This window comes from Lissotriton helveticus, chromosome 11 (assembly GCF_964261635.1).
Source record: "Lissotriton helveticus chromosome 11, aLisHel1.1, whole genome shotgun sequence".
Classification (NCBI taxonomy): Eukaryota; Metazoa; Chordata; class Amphibia; order Caudata; family Salamandridae; genus Lissotriton; species Lissotriton helveticus.
This window is the reverse complement of record NC_136072.1, coordinates 706,747,508-706,768,215: the sequence shown is the minus strand read 5'-3', so window position 1 is coordinate 706,768,215 and position 20,708 is coordinate 706,747,508. Positions and strand designations below refer to the sequence as shown.

Genomic DNA, 20,708 nt, shown 5'->3' with positions numbered 1-20,708 from the left:
CTTTCTTTATTTACAGCCGAACTATGCCTATAATGTGCACAGCCACCGAAAACTTTCATTTATTAACATGGCGCCTGCTTTATTAAAGGGTATCTCGAGAGAGGGTACCCCACTGGACACCAGGGAACAGGGTACAAGAGACCGTAAGTCAAAAGGAAATCCCTGGGGAATGCTCGTTTCCGCTTTCACACCACTTCATGCACACATAATTTGAATCTGTGTTGCCAAATGGCCGTGCTTAGAAAAATATTTCAATTTCCACAACCAGATTGGATCGTTTACAATCTATATTTTAATAAAAACATGTACAAAAATATACAAACACATCGATATCACATTTAAAAATTTCAGCACATTTCAGTTGTAAAAAACACCAATAAACAGACATTAGATCACAATATTTTCATCACAGTCAAAAGATTTTTCAAAAATTCAAAGATTAAAAAATATAGCACAGAACACATAAGAACATATATATACAACTCATATATAAAAATGAAAAAAGAATTAAACCTAATAATGTGTACCCCCTAGTTCAGTTGTGGCTACCAAATCTATTTGCCACTGTTTATCGTTGGATCCAAAGGCTTGCCAGACTATACCATCCATGAAAACAACAGTAACAGTAAGTCCTGTACATCAGTTGTTCACTGGGCCCTAGTTGGATTCTCAGTATTTACAGAAAATGCGTCGACGCGTTTCGGTGCAGAACAAATGATATAGTAGCACCTTCTTCAGGACTTCTTACATCGGGGTTTCTTACTTGACAAAATGGTGACAAGCACCCTCTCTGCAAATATATGAGGAGAAAGACAGGGTATCATTGACTTATAGTGAATGTCATCCATTTCTCATGCATCCGGGTTTATAATGTTACCAATGTCACTATGTACGTGAGATATCTCTCACATCCTTTCTGTTGCTGACATGGTTATTGAGATACAGATGTATTGAACAATCGGTAATAACTCATTGTGCAAATTTCGACCTATGTTTAGTTAGTTCTACATTTCACGTCTAATTTCCATTTCGCCCTTAGGGGCATTAATGGGCCCTCCGAATCCAATTCGATGTGGAAATTACTGTAGGGTCAAGTTTTGGGACTCATACATAACATTCTCATTCCATTCTCAACAGTTGTAAATCACTCTTACCCCATCTATGTTGAGGGAGGTCCAATTATAGGCATCCGTGAGGTTATTCTAGACGTCTTCACTGTTACGTCTCAGGATCCCCCCGGGGATTGTCTGGGGGCAGAAATGGATATGCGTCTATATACTGGTCTAGTGGTATCTAGTCTCAGCAGCAGGGTTTTACTCGTTATGATAATTACCTCTATTATCTGTGCAGGGATACTTCTATCGGATTCGCTTTTTCTATGCTTGTGCTGTATTAGACAGGTTTGCTAAGTATCTATAAGGGAAAAAAACGTATAGGTTTGTAACTGTCCTCTGTTAAGGAAGGAACTGCGTTATCACGTCTAGCACTTGCTTTAGGCCATCTTACCTTATACACGTGTAAAACTCTCATTGGACGGGCATAACGTTCGTGCTCTCCTTAGGGAAACTGGATATGTTCTATTAGAATAAATAAATAAATACCGAGATACCTGTTGGTAATAATATGAGTCTATCTTCTCCGCATTCTTTCTCTTGTTATTGCTTAGCGGAAATTACACGTTAACTCATTCCTCACTTTTAGGTTTTCTGGAGTCTCAAATGTTTTGGTCTGATTATTCATGTTTTACCGCCCCTTCCTTCCTTCTTTTTAAATAGGCAGACTTCTTTTATCGTTATTTATCAGCAAGGTTACTGTCTATTACCTTCGCCCCCATGTACAGTTATTCAGTGGAAGGTACGGGAGGCTAGGAGCTAATATTTAAAAACAGCACAGTGGGACCTCACACTCGAGCGCACCAACTGCGGAGCCACGTTTAGCTTTACATAGGTTAAAGTACAGCGTTTCCCCGTTATATTGAGGACCGTGCATTGAGAAACCTCGCTCCAGCGTACTAACTGCGGAGCCTGGTTTAGCTTAACATAGGCTTCAGGTACAGCGTTTCCCCGTTTATCATTACCTAATTTAAGACTGACTACCCCGGGGGACCTCGCTTACCTCGTCTTTGGTCTAGCCGCGTCTCTGCCTCGTTCCAGCACTCTCTAAAGTGTAGCGGGCGGAGACCTCTTTTTTATACTGAGGCAACACTCGGGTGGATTGATTACACCTGGGGCGCCTTGGCCTGATGTCGGAACCGAATAGTCTGTAACCGACGGCGCCATCTTGGAATGGAGTGGTCGTCACGGTTATACATACACCGAGTCGACCGGCCAACTAAGATATTACTTCGTCCACTTCGTTATGTTGCAAGGATTAATTAAAACCTTAGTGGGGACAATACCAGCTGATTCTTTTTATGTTGCGATCTTTTTTGTATTTATTTATTTTGTTTGACCTTCCGACGTGGATGTATGTTTTATTATGCGTGCGCCTTAAGTTTATGCACGACGGATCTCCTATGCCCTCTCTAATGACACATGTTCTTTGGATCGTTTGGCAAACTGGTTTGTTTGGGTACTTGCTCATGACCTACGGATTTCAGGTTTCACACTCCTTCTATGGTTTGATGGTAGGAAGCACCACCCGTTTATTGTTTATCACCTATCTATCCCCTACCAGTGAAACACTATTGGTATCTGGTATATGAAAAATTATATATTTGGGCAAGAGAGATCTTCTCAAGCATGTATGTTTAACCAACTCATTTTACCCCGTATGTGGCAATATTATACTTGTATGTCTTTTTGTTAGACTCTGTTACTCTATCCTACGCTCCAATTTAATATATTCCGTATTCTGGTGGTATATGTACCACCTGAAGACGGGATATCCTTATCTGTTGCCTATCTTTTCTGAGTTATCTAATAAGTCTACCCTGTTGTATCTGCTGTGCCTGCCTCTATTTTGTTCGATCAGATCAGTGCTTCCCACTCCTCTCTAGAATTAAGGCCTCTTCTGATCGTGTTAAATTTAACCATATACCACTGCTCTTGTTGTTTCCTTCTGGTTGTACTGTTGCCTTGTCTGGTCTGTTCCTTTATTCTCTCCAGAATGACCCATCTTAGATCTTTTTCGCTATGTCCCTGCTCTTTCCAGTGGTTGACTAATGGCGCATTTTCTTTGCTGTTTTTTATAGCGGACTTGTGTTCTCCTACCCTTAGTCTCATTTCTCTACCTGTCTCTCCTATGTAAGCTTGGTCGCAGGGGCACAGGATCATATATATTACATTTTTCGTTCTACAGTTGTTCAGGGTGGTGATTTCGTGTGAAACACCGTTGTGTTCCACCTTCTTCGTAACCATGCATAGGTCACATATACAACAGTTACCACACTTGTGGTTCCCTACTGCTTTAGTTCCACTTAGGGTGGTCTGATTTTCTGCTTGGTCATCCCTGTAGGTGTGTACCAGGGTGGACCTCAGATTTTTATTCTTTCTGTATGCATATAGTGGTCGTTCAAGTGTGGTAATATCCGGTCCATTGTTCACGATTTTCCAATTACGGTTTATAATGTTCTTGACCTGGTTTGCTATGGCTGAATACTGGCTGACCATTACTATTTTGTCCTGGGTTTTCTTTTTCTCTTTCTTTGAAAGTAAGCAGTCTCTGTCATAGAAACGGGCTCGTTTCAGAGAATGTTCGATTAGTTTTTTTGGGTAGCCCCTTTCTCTGAATTTCGTTTTCATTTCTTGCGCATGTCTGTAGAAGTCCTCCAGATCCGTGCAGTTCCTTCTAAGCCGGAGAAATTCCCCGAAGGGGATTGAGTCTTTTTGGCTCTAGGGTGATAACTATTGTAGTGCAAAATGGTATTGCGGTCTGATTCCTTCTTATACAGTTCTACTTTCAGATGTTTCTCTTGGCTTTTAATACAGATATCTAGGAAGCTGACGTTAGAGCTACTATACGCTGCTGTGAACTTAAGGTTTGGGTCTCCTAGATTTAGCCAAGACAGGAATTCAAGGAGGGACTCTGTGGTACCCTGCCAGATAAAAAAGATATCGTCTATGAAGCGTGCCCAGTTACGGATGTTTTCATAGTATGGGCTCACTTCGTTGTATATATGTTTATTCTCGAATAGACTCACATATATGCATGCCAGACTCGGCGCACAGGTTGCGCCCATGCTGGTCCCCTTCTTCTGAATGTACAAGTCTTTCTTAAACAGGAAGATGTTGTTGAGGAGGACCATTGCAACGCATTTCACGATAAACTCCTTGTTGCCCCCTACGACGTTTGTTCCTTCTAAAAGACTCTCAACTGCTTTGATTGTATCGTTCTGGGGTATATTGGTGTAGAGTGACTCTACATCGAGAGTCACAATGAGTTCATTAGATTCATCGAAATGCATTCCTTCTACTTTGGCTATCATGTCTGCAGTATCGCGGATATATGATTTTTGTTGTTCCACCAGAGGTTTGAGGAACCTGTCCGCGTACTGACTCAATGGTTCTAGCAGTGAGTCGATTGATGCTACTATTGGTCTTAGGGGGGGATTCTCGAGGCTCTTGTGGACTTTTGGTAGTCCGTAAAAGGCCGGGGTTTTAGGATTCGTATTGCTAAGGAACTTCCACTCATCTTCAGTTATGTCTCCTTTCTCTAGAGTCTTAAGTAGCAGTGTTTCTACATCCTTTCTCAATTGGTTTAGTCTAGTCTGCGATACTCTCGAATAATGTAATTCATTAGACAGCAAGACCATCACTCTTCGATCATAGTCGGCTGTATCGAGAACTACTACTCCCCCCCCCTTATCCGCAGGTTTTATTGTTATACTTTTGTCCTGGGAGAGGGAGTTAATCGCATTGCGTTGTTCTCTAGTAATGTTATGTTCCTGGAAGTGTTGTTTTTCCACTAGTTTGCCTATCTCTAGCTTTACAACAGATTCGAAGATTTTCTAGATTTTTGTCAACCATCCCTAGGTTTGGGGTGAATGTGGACTTGGATACCACTAGACCAGTATATAGACGCATATCCATTTCTGCCCCCAGACAATCCCCGGGGGGATCCTGAGACGTAACAGTGAAGACGTCTAGAATAACCTCACGGATGCCTATAATTGGACCTCCCTCAACATAGATGGGGTAAGAGTGATTTACAACTGTTGAGAATGGAATGAGAATGTTATGTATGAGTCCCAAAACTTGACCCTACAGTAATTTCCACATCGAATTGGATTCGGAGGGCCCATTAATGCCCCTAAGGGCGAAATGGAAATTAGACATGAAATGTAGAACTAACTAAACATAGGTCGAAATTTGCACAATGAGTTATTACCGATTGTTCAATACATCTGTATCTCAATAACCATGTCAGCAACAGAAAGGATGTGAGAGATATCTCACGTACATAGTGACATTGGTAACATTATAAACCCGGATGCATGAGAAATGGATGACATTCACTATAAGTCAATGATACCCTGTCTTTCTCCTCATATATTTGCAGAGAGGGTGCTTGTCACCATTTTGTCAAGTAAGAAACCCCGATGTAAGAAGTCCTGAAGAAGGTGCTACTATATCATTTGTTCTGCACCGAAACGCGTCGACGCATTTTCTGTAAATACTGAGAATCCAACTAGGGCCCAGTGAACAACTGATGTACAGGACTTACTGTTACTGTTGTTTTCATGGATGGTATAGTCTGGCAAGCCTTTGGATCCAACGATAAACAGTGGCAAATAGATTTGGTAGCCACAACTGAACTAGGGGGTACACATTATTAGGTTTAATTCTTTTTTCATTTTTATATATGAGTTGTATATATATGTTCTTATGTGTTCTGTGCTATATTTTTTAATCTTTGAATTTTTGAAAAATCTTTTGACTGTGATGAAAATATTGTGATCTAATGTCTGTTTATTGGTGTTTTTTACAACTGAAATGTGCTGAAATTTTTAAATGTGATATCGATGTGTTTGTATATTTTTGTACATGTTTTTATTAAAATATAGATTGTAAACGATCCAATCTGGTTGTGGAAATTGAAATATTTTTCTAAGCACGGCCATTTGGCAACACAGATTCAAATTATGTGTGCATGAAGTGGTGTGAAAGCGGAAACGAGCATTCCCCAGGGATTTCCTTTTGACTTACGGCCTGCTTTATTAAAGCCACGCAATACCTAATTGTCTGCAGCTACTACCTCACAGCTTAAATAGCACTTTAGTCGGTCCTAGGTCAGTGCGGCAGCTCAGGAATTTGTGGGGAAAAAAGCCTAATACAACAGAAAATATGCATTCAATCCAAAATTGACCGTCATTTACCTTTTTTGTTTTCACTCTATTAATGAGCTTGTCTATACTGCAAATAATGTAAATGAGTTATTGGTATAGATCACTAGCAAAGTACTCACTTTTTTTACTGCCCAAATGAACATTATTCTAATTTACTGCCCAAATGAACATTATTTGCAGTGGCGGGGTTGTTTCTTTTATGACATCATGGAAGATGGAAGTCCGCCCAAAAAGGTCCCGGTTAACACTAGTGCAGAGCGGAATTCCCAATGCAATTAATACTCTGCATAATTATACATGGCCTAGTGTTCCCACACCCGGGCTTCCAGGGTGCAGGAACACTCGATGCTATGTTACTGTTCAGATAATCTACCCAGTAAAATTGTATCCGGAGTAGGCTGCAGTGCACTTCAGTTTTCCGTGCGTGATTGGACCCCTACTGAGTTCTAAAATATCGAGCTCTCTTCCTCTCAGTTTCTGAAATGTTTCCAGCAGGCAGGACTTGGAGAGATTTAATTTGTGAAGATTACTAATTGTTTGGTGCTTCTTGAAAAGCAGCATATTTATTTGTGCTCTTTTATTGTGTTTTTTAGTGTTACAATCCATTGTAATGGCTCTCCATTTCAAATAACTTTTGGCACAGAGATAGATGCATCATGCTTCCATAAATAAGTCTTGATGACTTTAACTAAGGTGTACAGTAGACTTTCAGTAAGTCATTTTAGTGTCGTATCTAGGGGTGTGTGAAATTTACATAACTTACTTTTGTGAAAATTGCGCAAAAATATGCATGATTATGTGAACGTGCAAATCTGCCCATGCCATATTTTAGTGGGAAATAAGTCACTGCATCAATTTCGGACACAAATTTCTAGTGAGGGGAGCAGCAACATCTCAAATTGTGACCATTTGTGTTGTTCCATGCACTCACTGTAAGTTTTTCTGCACACTGTGCGTAAATATGCAGCGTGGCATAATGGTTTAATTTCAGTAATTTCATGTAACATCTCAAATTGTGACCATTTGTGTTGTTCCATGCACTCACTGTAAGTTTTTCTGCACACTGTGCTTAAATATGCAGTGTGGCATAATGGTTTAATTTCAGGAATTTCATGTAACCCGTGTAATGCGAAATTCCCAAAATTAACGTGGCATAATTACTAATTTTCCCAGATCAAGTGCTGTCAAGGCATTAAAAAAAATCCCCTTTACAACCTGAGATCAGGATTGGCAAGCTGGAAAATTGATGCAAGTCACTGTTTGCTCACACAGAAGGCAACCTTAACAAAAACTCCTGTGGACTTGAAACTACTGGTGTAGACGCACTGTGCAGCCATGCTTCTGATAGCATCCTATCCTGATTTAGCTGGTATTTTTCCTGCTGGTCGACATTTTACTAAGCGAGTTGCTCACCTTCAGAGAGCCCGAATCGGCTGGAAATTGGGTCCACCCAAAGTGGTACTCCTTTAAAATGGGTGATTGCCATGCCTTACCCAGGCCATGACATGACTAATGATTGCAGGCGGATGAAAGAAGGAGGAGAAAGAAATTGGAAAAGAGAGTTTATTTACACGTCTGCGAAATTCGATGGCACTTTAAAACACATGCCTTCTGTATAGCCTTCTGCTATACTGCAGTAAATCAGTAAATTCAATTCTCTTACCACAGCTACAGAAAAAAAGTTCAGGTTTTAGGAATGTCCGAAAGACACATTTTTTTCACCTAGCTGATTTGTTAATGCATAGCAACACAATACATAAGATAATGTGCTACATACCTAAATGCTTATTAGGTCCCAAAGGCGAGACCTATTGGCTATACCATGCAATACCTATACTGTGCACAGCCGCCAAAACTTTTATTTATTAACATAATGCCTGCTTCACTCACAGCCGCACTTTAAAATTGGCACGCGCTATATCTAGTCCAATTAACTTGATCAATGCGCTTGACAGGATGGAATCTAAATGCAGAACTTTGCTCATGTCAGCTGCTTTCAAACCACATGAACAGTGTCATGCAGAGATGCCAGTTTGAGGAGGAATGCCCCCTGGTTGCTGCCTGCTTGTTTGGGGCACAACACGAGGTAAGGCCCAGTTTATTTTTAGGTCGAGCATTCGAGACCTCTTGTATATACCTTAGTATATACTTATAGTATATTCTTATATTTGTGTATATACTTATATGTGTATGTACTTTGTGGACTCTGGAGATCAGCCCTAGGACTTATTTGCTTCCACTGAGGGACTTTTTTTCAGTTCAACTATCTCTATTTAACTGTCTTAATAGGAAAGGACCCGTAGAGGACTGTAAAATACTAGAATTGCTTTCTACTGAGAGACTTTCTATTTTTTTATTTTTCTGGCAACTGCCTCTATTTACCTTTCTTGATAGAAAACGATCTGCAGAGGTCAGTAAAATACCATAGTCACTTTAGCATTCTCTAGATTCCACTCCATAGAATTTGTCTTCAACAAGCACCTGTAGATAATAATATTTTTTTTAAATCTTGTATTTTCAGTGATATGACCACCGAAGGCCCTGATTTTGTATTAAAAACAGAGCTTTGGACTATACAATTTCCTGCTGAAAGGCAACATTTCTCTCCATGTGTTCCCATACCTGGTGTGTCACACAGTTTGGTGCTTACTTTCCCTTCATGTTAAAGAACAATAGATGGTTCAGCATCCAGGCTTATGTGCTGCATAGCTAAATACATATATTTGTCAAACAGGCGAGACCGATTGCTTTGCAAATGCTTGTTCTTAGTAGCGCACGGCTGCTGCTGCCGAATCCAGAGGTGTCTGAATACCAAGGCTTCCTAGTCTTGATTCCACATAATGCCTCTGTCTTTCACCCCTCTAAACATTCTGTTCCTTTATCTCTTTTGCAGGTTCATTCTCATCATGATTTTTCTCTTTTTCACGTCTCCCTACCTGTCTCCTTTTTAGGTCTTGCCTACTCAGCGCACATGCGCTGAAAGGCAAAAATACCTTTTCCCGTCGCTTTGGCTTTTCAGCCACGCACGTGCACACGTTCCATTGCCATCATTGGCAACGTGTGCACATCAGGAGATTCACTCGCGGGAGCACGTGCCACCATCTGGCAGCAATTATCGTTCCCACGAGTGAATCGCGCAGGCCACCCCCTCTACCCCCTCCCCACTGCTGCCACGCGAGCACTTGTTCAAGCTGTCTTCAGCGCGTTAAGAGTATGTGTCTGTGAACGCTTGAGAACGGAGTATGCCAGTGTGTGAAGTGTCGCAGAGCCGCTCTCCTGACAACACATATAGCTTGTGCTTGCTTTAGCGACTCTCTTCTCACACTGACATGCGCTGGCCCAATCAATTTTGGCCCAAACTAAAGTACATAAGAAGTATATGAGTGTATATGCGATAGCGGTCGCAAGGAATTAGGCTCACCCGAAAGGTAGAGTTGCTGATGATCTGATCATACAGGTGCCGTCCGTACATCTGTGGGGTAAGGTTCTAGCAGATAATCGAAATCCGCCTCCGAGAAGTTTCACACCGTCGGCGGTGATCCCCCAAGCACTGACCGATACTTGTGAACCTGGATAGGCCGGTGAAAGCGCCTTTGGAGCGGCTCCGACAGACCGAGGGCTTCGCTCCTTCCCCGACTGAGGGCAGGGCCGAGAGAGAGAGGGTTTACCTTTAACAGGAGCAGTCAGGCCAGTTTAGGTGGTTCCGGAACCTCTCCCTAAGAGCCCCTTGTGCCCCCGGCCATTCCGGGACTCGCAATCACCCAGGGAGCCTGGGGCAACCCAGGGCCGCCCATCCCTTCGGGTTCTTTCACCTCCCTTCTGTTAAATGGTTATAAACATCGGCGCGCTTCCGTTTTTGGGCAAGAGCACACAGTTGCCGGCATGTTTTGGTACAGCTGAGAGTGGCCGATAATAATCTGCGGCAAAGGGCAGAAGAGTGAGGCAAAATAACCTACTCAGTGAACTGGGCATTCCTTGAAAGGCGTATTTGAGGCATTGAACAGGAAGTTTAAAATGAATACATTGTGGCAGCAGCCCCGGATTTATTTACCTTAGGGGCATATATGCTGTTCTGTTTTAGGACGTCCATAAAGTACAAAAATGTAATAAAAAAGAAGTGAGTTCGCGTTTTACTGAAGGACTGCACAGCTCTTCCCACTGGAAAGAAAACAAAATTAAATAAGACATGGGCAGTGTGTCTCTTTATGTGTATGTAAAAACTCTTTGCAGGCAGGCCACCAGCTTACTATCACGTACTTGTGACTTGCACAGCTGCCATCGTGCACAGTTGCCATTTGGCTTCTTTTCCAGCAGCCCGGCCGCACTTCAACTCCACCCCCCTGTGTGTGTGTGTGTAACAAATGCTCGTGGTATCGATCTCCAGGGTCAAACTGTGCGCAATTAATGAAATATTGTTCCTCAGGGTTATATTCCAAGTCGCTGGTTTTAAGTCCTGTGATTATTTTGCGTGTCTTGACCTCTTTTCAATTAATCGAGGACCTTTGTCTTCACTAGATGAAGCGTTTATTGGAACAACATGAACACTACACTTTAAACTTTGAGGTGTCATTGTCCGCGTATCTTCAGCTGAACTCCACCAGGGTGAGGAGGGGAGTGCCGGGCTGAGATCGGGCCGAGAGTGTCTGCCACCAGCACCCGCTTCAGATTTTGTGGGCACAGGGTAGGGATAACCATTAACAGCTGTCTCCACATAAAGCCCTCCACCAGCAAAGCTATTGCATGTACTTCACAATGGCACTTTTCTTCTGAGAGTCATGAGGATTGGGACTTGTGAGCCTGTCTGGCAATAATCCAAAATAAAGTGGGAGGGCTGAAGTCAGGAATATTGGTGATTGTGGATAAGGTGGTGAAAATTCCTTTTAATGGAAATGAGAGTGGTGTCAAACGAAAACGACCTCTCCGCTCCAGATTGAAGTTTGTATTCATTGTAAAACTGGACTTAAGTAGTTCTTTTTGTCCAACTGACTTCTTTTTCATGTCCCTTCTTAGCTCTTCATTTTTGGGGAGTATTTTAATCTTACTTTAAAATATGCGGAAGGCCTAAAATTATTGTTTCAAGAAATGAAGGAGAAAAGAAAACAACAAATTTCCCAGCTTAGTAGGGCCAAGGCAAATAATTACGATGTATATAATGTGCCACACTCTTTCTGTAAACACCGATAACAACGTCTGGGAATAGCTCTTCATGTGCAATTTTGAAATCTAGGGCCTGATGTACAAAACGCTTTTGTAACAGCAAACCCGGCTACCTGCAAAATCACAGGGTTTCCAAATGCAAAATGGCTTTTCCTAATGTACAAAATAAATCCTCTTACATGTTGGAAAAATCTTTCTGAATCGTAAAACGGCATTTTGTGATCATTTCCAAATTGCATGTAGGAGAGGGGATGAAAGGGGCATAACCCACCTATTTCAGATTCTGAAAAGAATAGATCAATGACTTATGACTACAATTCATTGACGACTTACCAACCCCCAAGGCGGGGTGGTAACAGATTAACAAAGGGAACCCCCCCTTTCCCCTTTGTGAACTGTCAGCGGTCTTGCGGTATCAGGTGTTGGCCCAGGTTACCTCTGCCTGCTTCTCCTGATGTTTTCCCAAACTGATTTACCTATGTTTTAAAGCTGTACAGGCACTACTTAAAAAAAAATAATTCTCCTTTGAGAATGCAAATACAGGTACAGAGGTCTGCCATCCCCTGCAGGCCTCTATCCCGGCATTTGCAAGCAATTAATTGGGCACGTCGTTTTGCAACCTCATGGGAATGGACGGTTTGCAATTCGACTATTAGTACATACACTTCATCTCACATTGCATTCCTATTCACAAATCAGTAAGTGTACAGAATTGCTCAGCTTCCTGGTTTGCTTACGAGAATGGTTACCTCAAGCCTACCAAAAATGAATGTGTCCTTGTGTAATGTAACTGGTGCTCAAGTAAAGCGCCCCAATACCTTCGGGTCAAGTTTGCGCTATATAAAACCCCCAAAAAGAAAAAAAAAGCCCCAAGCATGTTAAAATGATGCAGCCCTGGAATCTTAGTTTGGAAATTGGCCTTATACTGTATAGGTTAAGCAGAGAAAAACAGTGATGCCATTGAACGAAAATCCCCAAAACAGGTAGCGGTGTATGCATGCTTTATAGAAACTTTTTATTCTCAAGACTAAAAGTGTTTTTTGTACTTAATAGATTGTGTAGTGTCCTTCATTAGAAACAAGTATTGTTCCACAGAGAGGTGAGGCCAGGCCTTTCACTGCTCGTTTCAGTTTTAATCATGGCGACAGATGCTCGTCACTTGGACAGCTGCATGGCATGCTGATCTCAATGAAATTCTTTGAAGAATGAAGCCTGCAGGGAAGATGTACAGGAACATGATGTAAAAACCAGAGGATTAGCATGATTCAGCAGACAGAGAGTGAACTAATGGCATACCACTGTGCGCGGAGGAAGGGGGAGAGAGCTCCTACTCAGCCCAGCATGGGCCTCAGTTGCCTCCGGCTGAGACACCTTCATGGATTGTGCTTTAAAACATCTCTGGCATACCATCACAGATACCTGCAACATTATATAAACATGGACACACAGTGGCTAAGAGGGAAACTTGCATTCTCTCAGTACAGTCATTCACAAATAGCATATGCAGAGATTTCATTGTCTCACCGTCCAAAACACAATTCATCCCGAAACATTTCTTTGCATCTCACTCCCTCTTTCCGCTGACTTTTCTTAGTAAAATGAATGCTAGACACCATGACATCAAGAGGTTGACAGGGCATTATAATAATATTAACCTGGTATTTGTAAAGTACAAACTAATCACCCGTAAGGGTCTCAAGGCGCGGGGGTCCGCCGAGTAGATTAAGTGAGCTATTGCCCAGAGTCACATAATGATGGGCTGATCTGCCTCCGATGCTGAGGATCGGACCGTGAGCCCGGGCTCCGAAGTCAGCCGCCCTGGCCGCTGCACCACACCTCCTCTCCCCTTAGTGGGCTCCACCTGTGGTGGTTGAGCTTGGTTTCCACTGGTTTCCTGAAGGAATTGTACTACAGCTCTGAAAATTAGAAAACTGGAAAAAGTACAACCCTTCTGCATTTGACTCACAGAGTAGTGACGGAGAGCAGTCAAAGGCGTCTCAGGAGGGGTAGTGTGGGACTAGTGAGTCAGAACTCGAACAATCACACAGCAGGTACAATAATGTAATTTCCATCCCAATGCTTGTTTTTTTGTTGTTGAAAAAATATAAGTATTTTAATCATAGCACAACTTAATGGAGAGTGGAGTTGGCCTAACGGCTAGGGCGCTCGACCTCGGACTTGGAGAACTGGGTACGAGTCTCGGTAACGACGCCAAAACCTCCTGTTATTCTGGGCAAATCACTTAATCTCCCCGTGCCTAAAAAAGAATGTGTGTCCTCATGTAACGTAACTGGTGCTATGTAAAGCGCTCTGATACCCGGCTCGGGTCTAGTTCGTGCTATATAAAGCTCTGAAAAAATATATATATGTATGATGGTCTCTACAAACAGAAAATGTGAAATTATTAACCATAAAAGCTCAGGTGTAGGCTCACTATGTTGCAGCAGAGCAGCTTCTAAGGTTTTTGTGACCTGTAGGTCAATCCATAGCAAAAGCCTGTTCAGTACTTGTGTGGAGACAGCGGTGTTTAATAAAATGTTACAGCAAACTCTACTAGCCAAACGTTCACAGTCAATCAATCAAGCAAACTTTATTTCTCTGATACCATACCCACATAAAAAGTATTCTACAGACATAATTTCATTGCTAATTATAACAAGCATTGGCATAGCCAATAGGTCTCGCTTTGTGGACCTTATAAGTATTTAGTTATGCAGCACAATATCCTTGGTGCAACAACAACTGTTGCATGGCTAAGCACATATGGTCCCAAAGGCAAGACCTATTGGCTATGCCAATGCTTTTTACTTTTGTTACTGCTAGCTGTTTTGGTCTCTGCCATGTCTAATGACGAAACATTAGTTTCGGTCCTCAAAGGTGACAGTGAGCACCACCTGCAACCACTGGCACAAATAAGGAACAAGAGAGCAAAGAGGTGCTAGTAAACTAGTTAATTTTATGTTCACTCTAGTAATACTACTATTAGGCTCTTTTCTATTAATAACACTCACACCCCAATCCCTCAAATCTTCAATCTCCTCTTATCATGACTTTGAAAGCATGGTCAACTGTGCATCTATATCTCTCTGCACTCCAGGTGTTCATGGTGTACATCTTATACAACGTTTGTTATGGCTTTGAAAAGCTGCATATGGTCCTACCTAGAGGTGGCATGGTACACTCTCATTTGCAATAGAGAGAGCCTAGGACCATCATGACAATGTAGATAAGTCTATCCTTCTCTACTGATACAAACATATGCTCTCCTTAAACTGCTGGTGTCCAGTGCGGCATAAATTGTGTATTCTTTTCTAGGCAGACGAAGTTCTTCAGGAGTATTTTCAGAAGCAAGAATCTGTAGCAGTGTCCATTCTGAAGCTGGATCACATCCTTTCGCAGAAGAAGGAAATTGCTGGTAGGTTGTGATGTTATTGATCATATCAACTGCAGTGAACACTGCAGAACAAACAATGACTTCAGATTCTATTTAAGTACTAGTTCATCCCATGCAGTACAAACTGCTGAAATCAAGTGTGATCTTCAGGAATTCTGCCTAATGCCTGCACACCTTGTTCCTATTCGATTATTTTGTAGCCCTTTTCTTTGAATATTACTCGCCCAAGCATAGGAACTATCAAATGATTTAAAGCAAAGTACTTGTTGCACAATCACTGTACTGTAGGTTAAAAGGCACATAAATATGCATCACCATGTAATGTGCTAAACACACCATCTTCTTACCAATGACTCGCTATATTGCAAAACACATACTCCAGTAACAATACTGGCAGCAGATTCCAGAACTGTCTTCCACTGTACATCCATGCACTAGTGAGGCTGTGTAAAGGACACCCACATGACATAAACAACACCTGGTGTGCAGTATCTGCCAGCATCCACTACATGGATTGGAGCTAATAACAATTAGAATTATGAATGAGTAACAGTAAATTATTGGGACATCAAGTAGACAACTAGAGCAAAGCTTGATTCGTCTATGATGTTACTCAGAACCCGAGGTGAAAAACATCTGAGTAATTCATTGTTTACCCATCTGTAATTTTATGTTTTCTATGGCCCCCAAATCATTTCCCCCTGCTTTTACCCGCCACACAGTGGCAAAGGAGTATTGACGGAGTCATACATTAAATGGCCTCTGTTATGTATCCCTGTCCCAAAGATTAAAAAACACACCTTCAATCATTGACCAACTAGCACCATCATCCCTTCCCTGCCTTCCTTACTCTCCTGCAGCTGTGCTTTTTGCTTTCAGTCAAAGCAGACCAGCAGAGTTGTGCTAACAAGCTCTCGGGGATGCATGTCTGCCTGGCATGGAAGGCCTTTATGATTTCACAACAGTGGGTAACCAGTTTTGTTATCAACTGTTGCTATGTCATAGCAGTGATTACGAGATTCCGAAACTGAAATGCCACACAAAACAGTATAAATAATACACTCTGCATTTTGAGGGCATCTTGGCTCATATCCATCAACACAATCCCCAACAAAACAAACAGCCGAGCAACTTTGATTAACCAACCACGTTCCCATTCAGTCCCCTGGTACCTAATATCCCTGGAACCATAGAGACTACTTCCATAGTGCCACATTCATGCGATATTCATGCATTACCGAGCTAATGCTCTTAGCCATGTTATCCACCTCCCATTGGATAACATGGCTAAGAACTGCTCAAGGCAGGTGTTAGTTTTTGGGTTGGTAATAGGAGATAGCGATGTTAGCAACTGTTTCCAGTCGCTAACATCTTGGCACGCCCACTTTGCATGTCATTAGTGATAAATATCACTGACATGCAAAGTGGGGCCCAAGATGGTCGCTATCTCCTACTAGCTGTCGCTAACTGGCTAGGTAATAGGGAGATAATTTTATCTCCGCTTTCTTGGCTTTTAAAGCCAAAAAAACGGAGATAAACCCCCTTGATAATATGCCCCAAGGTTCTCAGGTTTTCTGAAGTGGGCTTTGCAGGAAGATTTAGCACGTTTGCACTTTCACTATCGTAACAGCTTTGAGTTTGCAGAGTACATATCTTCTTAGGAACCTCTTTCGCTTATGTATTTTCATCAGAGGAGCAAGAAAAGTTACAAGCTGCAGAGCGGGAGATGAAGCTCAAGGAAGTGATGCAAGCAGCAGCCCAGCAAAAGTTGGAGGCCCAGCAGAAAAGCATCGAGGAACATGTCAAGCAGCTGACACAAGTGATGGAGAAGGATAGACTGAAAATGATGCAGGATAACGAGAGGGAAATAAGTCAAAAACTCAAGGTAAGTCTCAGACCAGCTTTATTATTTAACATTTGCCATTTTATTGTATAGTATGTAATATCAATATTTTATAGTATAAATGTTTTACAATCTCATTTGAATGTAATGGAAGTGTTACTTGGGACCCAAGTTGTCCATCATAATAAGATGCTCTATAAATGCATAAATAACAGACTAACATTTGAGGACTGCTTCTTCTGAGGCCATGTCCCTTCAATAGCACTTAACCCTCCTTGGATAAATGCATCCATCACGATTGTCTGGTTGGGGAGTCAGCTCCCTATACGATTTCCTTTCAACATATTTCCTTCTAGTGTCATATTAGAAGTGTCAGGAGAGCAGAAGAGAAAAGGGTCAGTTTGTATGACCAGTACGCCGCTTCTCTAGGCATTCCATCAGCGGACTCACGCACATATGCACACTGTGTACAATACAAAGGCAGGAAACCATTGATGCTCGAGGAAAACAAATGTGTCTGTCAGAAGGCAAGAACTTCGCTCGAGAAAAGAAACTTCTGATAAATAAATAAGTCTGTTTCTGAATGAAGCACATCTTCAACATTTGTGAAGAGGCATATTCCCCCACATGCATCAACGTTTTTTGCATTCGCAAACGGTGCGATTCGGAAAAATCGGCCGTTTGCGAATGCAAAACCGTTTTTGGGATGCATCAAACTTTTGTGCTTAATTCGCTATTTTTAGCATTTCTAAAAAATGCGAATGCATTTAAGGAATCGCATTTGTGCGATTCCTTAAATGCAATGCATCATTTTAAAAAAAATAGCGAATTTGAAAATTGGAAGTGCAAATTAACACGAGGTTGACCCTCGTGTTAATTTGCGAAAATTGTTAAAAAAGCAAAAAAAAACATTTTTAAAACTTGCATGTTACAGACACACATGTCCATAGGACATGTGTATGTGAAACATCCACTTAAAAATAAATTTCAGGGGTGCAGGGGGGGGTCCTTTGGACCTCCCCTGCACCCATGGAATGCATGAAGATTTGCTAATTCGCAATTCCCATTGATTCCTATGGGCCTTTTGGCCCATAGGAATCAATGGGAAATGCGAATTAGCAAATTAGAATTCGCATAATATTAGGGATTCGGAAAAAAATGCGAATTTGACTGAATTGCTATTATTATTAGAAAATATTCATGCATCCCGTTTTGCGAATTCTAAATTGCGTTTCGCTATTTTTCGCAATTTAGAATTCGCAAACGGCCGGGATGATGCATGTGGGGGATTGAGATTTCTACGGAGCCCTACATGCTTCTGGATCTTGGCGATGCCTTGAAAATAATACACTGCCATCTATCATGGACTGGCGTTCAGAAGGGTTGCATGACAAAAATATGACCTGCAACGATACAGTCTCTAAAATATTAATATTCCTTAGGAATTATAGTCTTGGGGCTTATTTATGAGATGGTTGGATCATGTTTACACCTCGCAACATACTACATGCATGAAAAAGACCTCTAAGTCATATTTTTAAGCTGCGGAAAGCCACTTTGCGTGGCTCTGAGTGGCTTAAAAAATTTGGTGTAATGCAATACAGCGCAAATCACTGCATTGCGGTACTCTGCCCTTGGAAAGCATTGCATGGGTGTTCCCACGCAACTGTCATGGTTTTTATTGCATCCCTGAGGTACAAAGACTTGCGAACCTGGGATGCACCAAAATCTTACACCTTTCTAGGGAAGGAGTAAGGAGGAAAAATATCGCTATTTCTCCTCCTTTCTTCCTTTTTCTATTTAGCACACATCGAAAGAGGAATACGGCTCCCAGGACTTTTTTTGTGCAGGACGGTGTCCCTTCTTGCACAAAAAATGTTCTGCATGCAACCCAGGCACCCTTGGACCATGGTGCACAGGTATCTGAGTTGGAGACAGGCTATCAAAAGTTCACCAGTGCGGGAGAAAAGGCAGGAATGTACCTTATTGCCTTAAATATGGTGCATTTCTGCCCTATATATATATATATATATATATAACCTACTGGCGGTCGCCAGTAGGTATATATAGTTAGGATTTTTTCTCTATGGGATTTTTGAAAATTCTATGTCTAATAACTTTGGCGTTTGTGGACGGAATTGGCTGAAATTTTCAGGAAAATGGAACATTTTGTTTCTGAGCAGCCCCTGAACATTTGGGGGGGGTTCGTCAAGGGGGGGCCGAGAAAAAAGGGGGGTCCCAAAACGCGTTTTTCCCATGTTAATTTCCATGTTAATTTCCATAGGGCGGTTGGCCTCACTTTTAGCCCGAACGGCTGAATGGATTTGCACGAAACTTGGCAAAATTGTAGGGACTGGTAGCCCGATGTGCCTTTGCTAGGTCTCAATATATGTGCTCCAGTGGATTTTGAGAAATTAACGTTCAAAAAAAGATATATATCTGTGACAGCGTCCCGGGTAGCGCTCCGTTTCGCGTACTTTTCGCTTTACGGAGCTTTGCGAAGCGAAGCTGATTGGCTCTCCGGTGTCTGTAAACATTCCAAACAGTCCGTAGCGGCCGCCATCTTGTCTCTCGGTAGGATCGAGAGACAAGAGGAGGCCAAAGCGAAGGGGCAAATGACCATAAGGGGGCATAGTAGATCCTCCCTGACCCCCTAGGTTTGATGTGGAGGCTTTAAAAGGGCCCCGCGGGGCAAAAAAAAAAAAAACGGGAAGCGGTCTGGGGAGCGTACTACAAGGAAACAAGAATGATTGACTTTTAACTTATTGTATGTTTATAGACTTTTTTTGATTTTTTTTTTTCTGCCGAGTGACGTCTCGGCCTATCTCCACGGGATGCAGTCCCTACCATCTCGGCGTTTAAGCCCAGGGGGACCGGTAGTGTGGGAGAGATAACGTCTGTTAACGTTCGATTCGAAGGAAATCAGGAAGTGTTGATAAACATTGTCTGCGCCATCTTGCCTTTTTTCAAATGCCACACTTTTGTCGTGCACGGCAGCCATTTTAGATGCCTTGACCAGACCCACTCTCTGCACGCTGTCGATCCTTAGCATGGCTCCCCACCCTCGCAAGCATCTCCCCCAGGCACTGGTCACCCCCGCTCTCTGTCTTATGCATGGGCAATAAACCTCCCCCCATCTGCTCTGCTCTTCCCTGAGAATCACACCCTGTGCCCGCTCGACACCTCCCTTTCGCCCTATTCACTACCGCACCCTCTGACACTCCTCTTCCTCTGTGTCCGATTGTCCAGGCCGGTCCCAGGCTATCACCTAGCCCTGCAGATGTAGTTTATGGCTCCAGCTGTAAAGAATCACCCCTCTTCAAAGGAGTTACAGTAGATCAAGGCCCCCACCCGATGAGATCCGTCACACCACACGCGTTCCTACTATCTGAAAACCATCCTGTATTGTGATTGGGGAGGGGACCCAGCCTGAAGCGGAAGATTCCAGGGATGCCTCTTTGTACATCAAAGTTTTTACAATTATGTGTCACATTAAAAATATATAGCACTCCAACAAAGTAGTAGGATTATAAAACTTTAATAACTTATAAATATATACAACGTAACAAAAACAGTAAATACATTTAAACATTTTATGGAAAAAAGAAGCAACAATGGTCAGTAGCTGTGTTTTGTGTGAATAGTCCCAAGGCAGCACAACGTGCTGAGTTCTGGACGGCACCCAGGTGATGTTACCTGAGTGCCGCACTGGTTTTGGGTATCCTACAATGCAGCTCCGAAAAACGGCGTGGGGCGTCCCGGGGGGTGCGGGGGGAGGCCTCGTCAGTAGCGGTCTGTTGTGCGAATAGTCCCAAGGCAGTAGAACGCGCTGAGATGTGGATGGCACCCAGGTGATGTCCAGTAAGTTGCCGCACTGGTTTTGGTATCGTACAATGCAGCTCCGAAAAACGGCGTGGGGCGTCCCGGGGGAGGCATTGTCAGTAGCGGTCTGTTGTGCGAATAGTCCCAAGGCAGCAGAACGCGCTGAGATGTGGATGGCACCCAGGTGATGTCCAGTAAGTTGCCGC

The 20,708-nt window shown here is 42.5% G+C and overlaps 1 protein-coding gene across 1 annotated transcript in view; it reads left to right on the top strand.

The window, feature by feature from the left end:
• The window catches only part of LOC144791796 (guanylate-binding protein 1-like), a 1,313,208-nt gene that overhangs the window by 1,117,641 nt on the left and 174,859 nt on the right, over window positions 1-20,708 (top strand). The window contains exons 16-17 of the mRNA XM_078666563.1: window positions 14,759-14,858; window positions 16,529-16,722. Of these exons, the coding sequence (XP_078522689.1) occupies window positions 14,759-14,858; window positions 16,529-16,722 (294 nt within the window). The remainder of the gene's footprint in view (window positions 1-14,758; window positions 14,859-16,528; window positions 16,723-20,708) is intronic.